The sequence below is a fragment of the Prionailurus bengalensis genome, chromosome E3 (assembly GCF_016509475.1).
Source record: "Prionailurus bengalensis isolate Pbe53 chromosome E3, Fcat_Pben_1.1_paternal_pri, whole genome shotgun sequence".
In the NCBI taxonomy this organism is placed as follows: Eukaryota; Metazoa; Chordata; class Mammalia; order Carnivora; family Felidae; genus Prionailurus; species Prionailurus bengalensis.
The window spans coordinates 11518226-11530475 of NC_057357.1; the positions used below are offsets into that span (position 1 = coordinate 11518226).

Here is a 12250-nt window from a genome sequence, read left to right on the forward strand (position 1 = left end):
GTTAGTTGTCTCAAAGCCTTGATTCCAAAAGTTCACTTCTGGTCATAAACCTATTTGTCACATTCACATGGCTAAGTGTGCATCTCATTCATTCTTCAAGGTAGCTTGTGAAGAGAAGTGCAGCATCTCTGTGTATGTGTGAGCAAAGCAGCCCGCTTCCCCGCAGTGTGGCCGGGCCTTTGAGAGTGGTAGACAACACAGGAGGCCGCAGGCGCGAGCGGTAGCCCGCACGTGGACCAAGCTATGCTTTTCTACCCCCAGGACCCGAAAATAGACAAACGAGAACCATGACCAGACCTGATGGTGCTCGAGAACAGATTTTATGACCTTGGTTGAGTCGTGATAGGAGAGAGCAAGCTAGTAACCCAGTGAGGTGGAAGGGAAGGTGTGGACACTTAGTTACTCCTTCACATTTGCCCCTGGAATACTGTCGAAGGCTAACACACAATCTGTCTTTAAAAACTGTTTTTGAAGCCATACCGATAAATACATTCTCAGGTAATACCTGTAACTAACGGGGCTTCAAACCTGGTTTTTCTGCCAAGGTAATGCATGAATGAAGATGAGCCAGAATGATTTATAAATTCAGCTAATAGAATTAACAGTCTCACTTTTCATATTTCATAATTACCAAATGCACAGTGATATTTTTCCTTCTCAGTTAATATCTCATACCACTCCTCTGAGAGGCCCCCCCCCCCCAGGAGTAGCTCTTCCCTAAGGTAAAATATGGAAACACTACAATAAATTGCACTATGTCAAGTTTTCTTTACCCCCTGCCTTGTTTTAAAGTCCCCAAACTCAGGGGTAGATGTCAGTTTATTGTATATACATGTAAAAGTAATTTTGTGTATAAGTACACATGTATGTGTATATTTAGTTTCACAAAAATATATGTGTTTGCAGCATGCAGCATTATAATGAATATTTGAAATACACCTACATCATATTTCCAAAGAATCCCTCCTCCCCTGCCCCATCTTGGTGTTCCAGTTTTGGGGAGTTTTTTTTTTTTTTAAACTGCTGCCTAACCTTTCTTAGTTTGATTTCTTTCTTTCTCTCTCTCTCTCTCTCTCTCTCTCTCTCTCTGTCTCTCTGTCTCTTTCTCTGTCTCTCTCTTAATAACCTGTCTCCTGTTGTCATTTGGTTATTTATCATGTCTGGCTATTTCATACTACTCAAAATGTCTGTCTTCATTGCTTCTAAGATATAAATTGATGGTTCTCATGAGTATTTATTTCATACTTCATTTGTTAATCTCAATTTCATATACATATTTCTTTTATTAATATAATTTTACTAACCTAAAAGCAATTTTGAATTGTTTGTAGTCAGCATTAAATAATTGAATTTAATTGCTTTTTAGTTAGAAGTCTCATTAATTTTCAGAGAAGAACATCTTACGAACATATAAATATTCTACACACTCAGACCTTTGTCCTTTCTGTAGAGAATAAGAGAAATAGATGATTATTAAAATTATTAGAATAAAACTTTTAAATAGGACCAGTAACCCATTAGATTGATGAATCCTTAAAGCAGATACAGACTATATTAAAATTGTTTGGAAAATAAATGCTTGCTTTTATAGCAAAAGACCTTTAAAGACAATCATGGAGTAAACGGCTTGTGAGCCTAACGCATGTCAGTCTCTTCAATCCTCACTCTTTGGAGGGAGAGATAAATCTTGATTCTTTGAAACTAAGACCTACGCCAGAAGTTTGATTTGCCATCCAGATTTATTAACGAGTAGTAGCGTTTCTTTACTATGTTCGGAAGACCAGTGAAATGCCAGAAGACCGTGCAAAGTAATTGCTTTTCAGGCTGTCCTTTTCCACGGCATATACATTCAGGCACATAATATGGATCAGCCTTAATTAAATTGATAATTAACTTCCCATCCATACATTAAGGAAGGTAAACTCTAAGTGTGATATTAACAAGGAAGGTCAAATGAGAACTTACATACACATCTGTTTGATAAGCATATTGTATATTTTTTCTGGAAAGATGACTGCGAACCGGTGGATACTAGTTAAATATCGTTAGAAGATAAAATGTACTGTGTAGAAAAGTGCACAGGCATGGAAATAGTGCAGTTGGTTTTTTGTTTGGTTTGCTTTGAAGTAAGTGACCTGAAATAAAGACCCCTACTGTAGTAAGTTTTGAGATTGGAAAATCCCTGCCTTTCATGAACAAAGCAAGTTGGAAAGGAAAAGTGTATCTAGAGACTGGTGTTAGTTTTGTTTTGGAAAATTCTGTGCTTTAGAGCAAATAAATGAAGGTAATCCTACTTGCCTGGGGATAACTTTGATTTTCTCCCATTGTGTCTTTTTGCGCTTCCCAAATCGTTTCTAGAAAAGAAAAAAAAAAAAAAAAGAACTTGCCATCAAGTAAGAACTTTGCCATCAAGTAGATTTTCCATCGCACTTTATTGTTGATCTCTGTTTTTGAAATTATGTAGGGATAACGAAGAGGCCCATTTGGCATTACCGCAGATGCTGACCTAGGATCACAGCCCTGCCCATCGCTGGCAGTGTGCTCCTACTCGCGCACCCCCGTTTGTCCTGGAAGTCGGTGTACGCATCCCGGCTTGTATGGCTTCGGTCTGGGAAACAGCCTTCCGAACAATGTGACCAAGCCTGCCTTCATTTAGCCAACATCATGCCCACATTTTGGGGAGACCAGACTGCCGATAGGTCTTTCTAAGTGTAGAGAAAATCGTATTTCAGAATTGTTGGGTTTAGCATGTTAATAAAGGAAAGTTCTTTTGCCTCAAAAGAGAGGTTTCCTTATCATACACTCGTCTCAGGGCATCGGTCGCCAAACCTGAGCCATTCACACATGTGCATTCTGCTGTGGCCTCACCTCCTGTTCGTGTCTTACCCTCGTTTTTTCTTTAAGGCGAATGTAAAGAGATTCACTTAGAAATTAATCCTTCATCTTCTTCAGTAAAACTGTGTTTGAAATACTCAATTTTATTTCTCATGTACATGGAAACGTACACATAAATATTTCAACCCAGGAATGTAGTCCCACACGGACTGTAATTGGAGAACAGTTTTAGAGCTTCAGCAGCCGGATTACTCGTCGTCCTCTGTTGGTATCCTTTTCTGTGATATCCATGTGTAGGACCTTCGTAAATTTTGGGCTACCGCTTGTAATTAGGACTCCACTGCTCAAGTACTCATTTCATCCTTCTGTGGCTACCAGGCGGCTTGTATGTGCCCCAGCCGCATAGGTGCCAAGGACTGAGGAGTGAATGAGATAGGCAGGTCCACCTGGAGGGTTCTGGGCCAGACGTTCTGTCCTTCACTTTGAAGATACAAGGCTGCTTTGTGCTCCTTTGTGAGAGACCGAGAGCAGGCCAGAGCAGAAGCCCGAAAACCGGCTTAGCAGGCTGTTGTAGGTAGCCGCCCAGGGCTGGCTGGCTGTCTGGGAACAGGAAGGTGGCAGTGGAGGTAAAAGTGGGTGAATTCCGGGCGTGTTCTGAAAGTGGAGCCTGTAGGCTTTGCTGTTCGTCAGTGTTTACTTGCTGTGCTGATCGTGCAAACGTTCCTGGCACGTTCATAGCGTCTGGATGATTGAGGAGGTTAGTATTTGAAATGTTTGTGTTTTCACTTTTGTAACTGCTAAAGAGTCACTTAATGAAATTGCAGTTATTTATGTAGAGATTAGAATTTTAGAGGAGTTGGGACCTGGGTCCATGGGTGAAAACTGGTATCCATTAATTTGAAACGGGTAATGTAATTCTTAACGGCTCTGCCTAATTTGGAAGGGGATACAGTGCCTAGTTTATTTCAATTCTTAAAACATAGCTATCACATTGTATGATGGAAACATTAGCATTTGAGTATGTTGCACATAAGAGTATCAGAAAATTTGTTTCGTGTTCTATTAATGCATTCAGCTTTAAGAATGCCATAATACATTTGATCTCAGAAGTCTGTATTATCCCTAGGTGTGTTTGTAAATAGGTTGCAAAAAAGAGACGGGGGGGGCGGGGGGGGGGGTTCTAAATATAAGTATTGAGTCCCGGGACCGTCGCTGCCTTTTTTCAAGATGTGGTGGGTGCTTGTGTTAGTACTGGCAACATGGCGCCTAAATACTCGCGCATAGCAACCTTTTCGCATTAAAATATTTTGAAATTTATCTTACAAGCTTTTAGTATCGATGAAGTAAACCTTTTCAGTTTGGGCTTGAATTTGAAGCTCCCTGAACTTATGTGTCTTTTAACACAAAAGTGGTTGCTCCCACATTATAATGTGGGAAATACCACGATAATTAGGACGCCAGCGTTCTCTCTGCGGGGCCTGGTTAGAAGATAGAGGCAAACATTTAGAGCTTTATTTGGTATTTTTCCTGCAGAGAAGTAGGTAATTTTGATCCTTTGTGGAAAGGATTTCGAGATCAAGAATAACATTTTCTCATGCTCTTCGCAAAAGAAATTACAGGTTTTTTTGTAGCAAAGAGCGGAGAAGACCACGGGAGATATGGGCAAGTTCGTAGCTGATCTTTTGATTTTGTTCCACGTATCACATAATACAAAACACCCCAAAAGTGATTATGAAATGGGATAGTCTTTTACTAGAATGTGTGGTAATATATTTTATTATCACAAATAATTAAATCCATCTCTCTGCATTTGTTCACATGTATAGGTTGAACGTCATTATTTCTGGCTGGAGAGAAAGAAATGAGATACCACTTTTTAATATGTTCCAATCTGTTCCCTCATTTGTCTGGTTCGAAAATATTCCCCTAGATTTGTCTTTGTTCTTTTTTTTTTTTTTTTTGTCTTGATGGTTAATGAGGTTGCGTTTATAAAATATGTTTATCCTATGAACTCTTTTATGGTCTAAAATAAACTGATTCAAGGGGTTTTGACAACGCTCTTGTGCCCTTTCCCCTTGGCCTCCGTTTCAAAGAGTTTGTAGTAGAGATCAATATAATAGATTGCTGGGATCGTTCATTACCACCCTCCAGCTCTCAGGTTTTTTTGGTTTTTGGTTTTTTTGGTTTTTTTTTTTTTTTTTTTTTATGCTCTTTCAGTTTTCATTTTATGTAATTCGGTTAACAGTCAGCTCAAATGATGACTGTAGAAATAGTTAGGTTACATTAGCCTACAGGGACAGTCCTTTTGTTTTTAATGTCATTGCTTAATGTTTTTAAAGAAATGTTAACATGACGCATTTAAAATGCTTTGACACTTGGGTGCCTGGCTGGCTTAGTTCTTAGAGCTTGCCACCCTTGATCTGAGGGGTCATGAGTTTGAGCCCCATGAGGGGCATAGAGATTACTTAAAAATTAAGATAAAATCGTTTGGCACTATTCATAGGTGAAACGAATGTCTTTTGTTTTACCTTACACCAACTAGCATCAAAATATACTTAGGTTTCTAAAACTGGGAGTTGAAAAAGATGGGGTGGTTTTTTTCAGTATGTTTTCCCAAATGTGGCTTTTTAGGTTGAATTTAATTACTTGACAGTCTTTTATAGCCTCTTGACCATTTTTATAGCCATTTGACTACTAATCCTTGTAGCAATTAAATAAGTCCAGATGACACGGGCTAGTTTTATTTTACTAGTAGTTTGTAACTTTGAAATCTTTTATGGTAGGTTTCCTTTTGTTCTGGATTTGAACAAGGGTTTCTACAGTGGCAGTTAGCACCTGGAAGTTACAGTGTCGTAAATCATTCATCTGATAACATTTCCCTCAAGTAGCATCCCCTAAACGTAGCATCTTGGTCTTTCCCAGCTCATAAATGGGTCCTGATGTGACTTGATCTGGTATTGGTGACATTGGTGACTTTTTCTCCTATTGGATAAAATAATCAATAAATGATTTCAGGTTACTGGAATATTGGTTGGCATTAGAGGAAGAACCCAGAGTGCACGAACCAGGGGGACAGCGTCTGATTGTGCTCTCTGCTGCTGTGATTGGACCGACATACAAGTATTTTAGGTTCGGTCAAATTTCCCCTTGCACGTTAAATGTACATACCAAGGACATAAAAGTTACATGTGGCTGTCCCAGGCAACGTCGTATGTTTGGCCAGATTTGGATTTCTTGTTGCCTCTGCGAGAGTAACGCATTAGTCTGCTGGTGTGAGGTCCGGTTGGAATCTGATCTCGGCTGCTTTGGCGAGTGCTGTTACATGGTTACTTAGCTTTCCCTGAGCCGGTGTCTTGGAACTGTCAGGCGACAGTGAGAAAGACCTAAAAGGGGACCTGTCTTACCTGCGTGGCATCTTTTGGTGACGGCCTTTAACACAGTGGCTACTGTGTACCCTACCCCATATGTAGTTTCCAGTATGGATTTCTCAGAGTGAGGTTTTTAGTAATTTACGGATGAGCTTTGAGCATAACTCTTAGTACTGTGCCACGTGACATTTTCAGGGGCTAGAGAAAAGATGACGTTGACAGCTCTTACTTTATTCCGATGTCCTTAATTCACGTACTAGCTGAAGTCCTAGCAGAGTTGAGCTGCAGACCTGTCCGTGAAGAGGTTGGCATGAACTCACGCTACAAACGTCTACAAACATCTTAAGTAGTCCACGTTCCGTACTGAAATCTCTGATTGCTCATTTCTGCTAGGTTTTGTCTTCACTCAGTCAGTATTATCTGTTTCACAGATAACGTAGCCGCCCTGTTTCATTAATTCTGTAAGTTTTGTGTTTGTTCAAAGTGTTCGACGTGTAGTATCCGCCCTCCCTGTTTATGCATGCCTGGATTTTGTGTAAGCTGGAGCATTTTTCTCTTCAAGCTATATATTTCCTCCCCTTTTTCTTATGTATTTGTATAATTGTAGGTATCTGTGTCTATCAAAATCTTTTTCTTGAAAGGCTTCAAAGAAACTGTAATCCTAGGAACCGAGAGGAGTTAGGGGAGAAGGGAGATTTATGAGGATGTGATTTGAAGAGAGCAAACGAAAGAAAATGAAGTAAGGCCAAGGAAAGTGAGGAATGTTCACCTGAGCACATCACCCAAGAGTAGGGAACCTGCAGGTGTGCCTGGGAAGGAATAGGCCAAGAGGGACCCTACTGATGGCTGCTGCTACACGCGCGTGTAAAGCCTCCTCCCCCCATCCTTTTGAATGTTGAGTATTGAGCAGACGGTGGCCCTAACTCACTTAGACTGTTCCTCCAGTGATGACGGTTTTCTTTTTCAAGATGATGATTACTCTCCACCTACCAAGAGACCAAAGAGCAGCGAGCCGCCCCAGCCACCAGTCACGGAGCCTGCCAATGCTGGGAAGCGGAAAGTGAGGGAGTTCAACTTCGGTAGGTTCTGGGTCAAATACAGGCCCCTTTGCTCTCTGTCCTTCCAAATGCTTTCTGTTCCTGATCAGAGTTCTAGCCTTTCTTTTTTGGGGGAAGGGGGTTGCTTTAAAATGTATAGTTAAAACATTGAACGTCTCCATTTTTTAAATAGCATTTTAGTATTTTAATTTGTCATAGTCCTAAATACCGGATTTAAATTGAATTTATATAGATAGTAGTAAGTTTACATGGCACTCTAGTTTAGGTTGCAACTGTACGTAGATACTTATTTCCACACAACTTAGACATGTTTTAGAAGGTTTCCTGAGCGACCTTGGAGCCCTCCCTCTTTTCTGCCTCCACCGTACAGTGTTTAATTGGACTGGTCTTTTCTGTCCTGCTTTTCAGAAATTACCAGGCTAAAAAGAGGTATTCAGTAAGAAGTGTTTCAAAAATAAACTGTAAACCATCTCTTAAAATCTCTTATTGGACCAATTCTAAGAACCACAAAAAAGGGAAAAGTTCTTAAGAAAGCAGTAAAATTATATAGATGCAGTTGGATTATTAGCAATTAGGACTGGAGTTACCTGGCCACCTCATTCGGTGCAGTGTGTGACGCTGGATTTCAGGGTTGTGAGTTCGAGTCCCACATTGGCCGTAGAGATCATGTAATAAAACATTAGGGGAGGTGCTTGGGTGGCTCAGTCAGTTAGGTGTTCAACTTCGGCTCAGGTCATGATCTCGCGGTTTGTGGGTTTGAGTCCCACGTCGGGCTCTATGCTGACAGCTCAGAGCCTGGAGCCTCCTTCAGATTCGGTGTCTCCCCCGCTCTCTGCCCCTCCCCCGCACTCTGTCTCTGTGTCTGTCTCTGTCTCTCTCCCTCAAAATAAATAAATAAACGTTGGGGGAAAATTTAGAAAAAAATTAATTTGAACGTATGATGTAGAAAATAAGTCATTAGGTGTTGGGTCATCTGAACACAGCAGTGCCCCCAACGGGGATTCCTCATTGAGATGTAACTGTGACTCCCAATTTTTCAGAGAAGTGGAATGCTCGAATTACTGATCTCCGTAAACAAGTGGAAGAGTTGTTTGAAAGAAAATATGGTAAGTCTGAACTCAAAAATTCTTGAGTAGTTTGTTGAAAAGCATTTTAATAATGGGGTTACTTTTCAACCAGTCCGTGTACGAAAGGCCGCTTCTCCCAGTGAAGTGTGCCTTACTTGCGCATGTGTCCGTCGCAAGGTCATGGGTAGGGTCCGTCCAGATGTTACAGACCTTGTCACTAGGAAGCCTAGGGAAAGTTTTGTTTCTGTGGTTATCAGCCAGCATTTCCTGTAATCCTTCTGCTTGCGCGTTTGGGAGTTCACGTACACATTTGTTGCACCCTGGACAGCTCATTGAAGATAAAATTCCTCAGTCATAGTCTTTCTTAATCCACTGTGTTAAGTCCAGTATTCAACTAGATGTCCTTGTTTGCTCTGCTATTGATGCATAATTGTTTAAGTTAGGTCTCACATTCTCCTCTTCTTTTCGTATTCTATCCTCCATCTATCTTTAGTGACCAACCAGTGTTATTACTGGTCGGCATATATTAAATTCTCACCTAAAAATAGCAACCATCGCTGGGGAGTATCAGCTGTTTTGCTGTGTTTTTATTTGGAGGATTCTTTACTTTGCAGTTCACTGACAGTCTTTAAATGGGTCAATATATTGAATTTTTTAACTTGAAAATCCTATTTTTAGGGTGCTCTCCGGTATCACTGAATTGCTTCGGGTGAATTTCTTACATGATAAACTACACTGACATTATTGACTTTACTAAACTTGAAATAATAGCTCCTGTATCCTTTTCATGGATGACAGCTGACCTGTCAGCGAAGATTTAGAATGAGAGGAAATTCAGTAGCAAATTCAGTCACTTGCCCTTAATGCATTCACTTATTTCCTCCAGGTTCTGTTAGTAGTTCTCCCTCTCCAGAAGCCGTAGCTTTTTGCCTGTGGTTTTAATCGATCCACTTCAGAGCAGAGACTCCCCTAGTTCATTCTACATTAAGCACTGTCCAGCGCTGCTGAGGTCCCGGGCCCTGGGACAGAAGGCTTGGCCGTTCCCCTTCATCCTCTCCGAGCCTTGCTGTCCTTCCTCTCCTGTGAAACGGTCAGGAGAGCGTAGATGTGCTGGGAAGATGTGAGGAGACAGACAGCGTAGTGGGTGTAAAGAGCTTCCTGTAAGTGGTGTGTAAGTACACAGAAGGTGCTCGCTGTTTATAGCTGTGTTATTATAGACTCAACGCAGTCCTGTTTCGAGGAAGAAGAATTTACTGTCATAACAGTTTTATAAATCTCACAAAGAGAAGCACAAATTATGTTTTTGCTTTTGTTGTGATGGTGATTCATTTCGTTAGTTTGCATATGAGAAAATAATGCTTACCAGCCATTATGAGATGAGAGGCGCGGTATTCACATTTTACAATTTGAAACCGTTTTAATGGTAATCGCCCCAAGGAAAGATATTTTCCTTGTTCTGTGGGAACAGGATTTTCGGGTGCACGGTGTAAACAAAGGATATTAACCGTGACTCCGTATTAACGTGTACCGTGGTGAATGTGAAACTCAAGTACAAGTATTAATGTTCAGCAAACAGACGAATTTCACATCAATTATTAGGAAAAAAGAGCAGCTGTTCTGCTGAGGGGGATTCCTGCGGGAGGAGAGGAAGAAAGGGAGTGCACAGAAGTCATTTTCCTTTGGGGACTTGGAGCCTTTTCGCCGCGTCCTTAGCGGCTCTGCTGTTCTTACGGCGCACACTCGCTAGAAGACTTTTTCTGTGACTCCGCTGTGTTCGTGAACGAAGTAGAAGCCTTTGTGAGAACAGCGATGCGTGTCTGCTCTGCACTCATAGGACACTTGGCGTTTGACTCCATATCAAAAGGTTTAGCTGTGGGGCGCCTGGGTGGCTCAGTCGGTTAAGCGTCTGACTTTGGCTCAGGTCATGATCTCACGGTCCGTGAGTTTGAGCCCCGCGTCAGGCTCTGTGCTGACAGCTCAGAGCCTGGAGCCTGTTTCCGATTCTGTGTCTCCCTCTCTCTCTGACCCTCCCCCGTTCATGCTCTGTCTCTCTCTGTCCCAAAAATAAATAAACGTTAAAAAAAAATTAAAAAAAAAAAAAGTTTAGCTGTGAAAGTTTTAATACTGTCGACCAATGTGCCTGTGTTGTGGATGAGCTCACCTGATGCTTTTCTAAATCTTTTTATTCTGGAAATTTCCAAACAAAAAGAATGTAAATGATGTTAAGACCCTCTAAGTATCCACCACCCAGATTCAAGTATTTTCCTTGTCTGCTCTCTCCTGTCCCATCTCTTTCTGATGCAAGCCTGTTTTAATATTTTAAACCTGCGGTGTCCCGGACATCATGTCATTTTAGCTCTAACGAGTCTGTATTTCAAAATGGGGAATTGAGGGGGTGCCTGGCTGGCTCATTCAGTAGAGCGCGCCATTCTTGATCTTGGGATCGTGAGTTCGAGCCCCACCTTGGTCATAAAGCTTACTTGAAAAAAAAATTTCAAAATGGGGAGTTGGGTGAGAGGAAAGCATGGTCTTAATATCAGTTCCACCATCACGCCTGGAAACGCTACCCTGCTGTTTAGAAAACCTGATCCTTTGCAGTTTGTTTGATGGAATCACCAAGGTCTTTCTCCTTCTATTTGATTCCTAAGAGTCTCCGTGCTTTTTTGACCTGTAGCTGCTATATTATTTTACCTTTGGATAAATCAATCTTGGCAGAAGCTTTCCAATTAAAAAAATCCTCTGCGTGAGTTATTTCATTAAAAACTCTTTTCTTACACTGATGTTTATTGTTGAAAATTTTTACTGTATGTGTTAGCTGATGTTTACCAACGTGTTTTTGTGGCTCATGGGTGGTTCAGGTTTCAGTAGGACATCTGGCTGCATCTACATGACTCAGAATAATCCACTATTTGATTGCAGATTGGGTTAGAGTACCGGCACCTTTGGTGTTCTTTCTCTTTTAGTTCTTTTGTACTATTTTTCTTGTGATGATTCAGTTACAGTAAGCAGAAGTAAAGATAAAGCTATAAAACATCCAGGGCAGTACGTGTTCATTTATTCTGTTGTACAATCTATGGTTAATCCTTGTCATTGAATGATTTTTCCTTTCTCTTTTTATCCTTAAAGCTCAAGCTATAAAAGCCAAAGGTCCTGTGACGATCCCGTACCCTCTTTTCCAGTCACACGTTGAAGATCTTTATGTAGAAGGACTTCCGGAAGGAATTCCTTTTAGGAGACCGTCTACTTATGGAATTCCTCGCCTTGAGAGGATATTACTTGCAAAGGAAAGGATTCGTTTTGTGATTAAGAAGTAAGACTCTGGACTCTCATCTTTGTTCTTTAGTGCATCTTTCTATATTGTTACCAAACATTCATCAATCTCTAGGGCTATATCTTAATTAGATTGAGTTATATATTGTTTTATTTACCACTTTTGAATGTGTCTGTGGACAAGATTTTCGTGGTCATGCCCAGAGTTGGCTCTTGGGACATGAATACCTGCCTGTACGTGATTCCCACATAGCCGTCATGTTCTTTTTCCAGTTTGCTGCTAAGTAAAGGAATCACTATAATATAAAAAGTAATGCAGTACCAACCAGTATCAGTAAAACAGTGTCTTGATTTTAGATTTGAATTAAAAAAAATTTTTTTGTAATGTTTATTTCAGAGAGAGAGAGAGAGTGTGAGTTGGGGGCAGGGGATGCAGAGAGAGAAAGGGAGACACAGAATCCGAAGCAGGCTCCAGGCTCCAAGCTATCAGCACAGAGCCCAATGTGGGGCTCAGACTCATGAGCCTTCGAGCTGTGAGATCACGACCTGAGCCCATGTCAGATGCTTAACTAACTGAGCCACCCAGGTGCCCCTAGATCTGAATTTTTAAAAGCATATGTGGAAATGCATGTAAGTTATAAAATTAAAAATA

The 12250-nt window shown here is 40.9% G+C and overlaps 1 protein-coding gene across 7 annotated transcripts in view; it reads left to right on the top strand.

The window, feature by feature from the left end:
- GTF2I (general transcription factor IIi) overlaps nt 1-12250 on the top strand; it is a 111696-nt gene that overhangs the window by 66323 nt on the left and 33123 nt on the right. For all 7 annotated transcript variants that reach the window (XM_043561356.1, XM_043561360.1, XM_043561358.1 and 4 more), the window contains 3 exons: nt 7172-7282; nt 8302-8367; nt 11455-11638. In XM_043561356.1, the coding sequence (XP_043417291.1) occupies nt 7172-7282; nt 8302-8367; nt 11455-11638 (361 nt within the window). The remainder of the gene's footprint in view (nt 1-7171; nt 7283-8301; nt 8368-11454; nt 11639-12250) is intronic.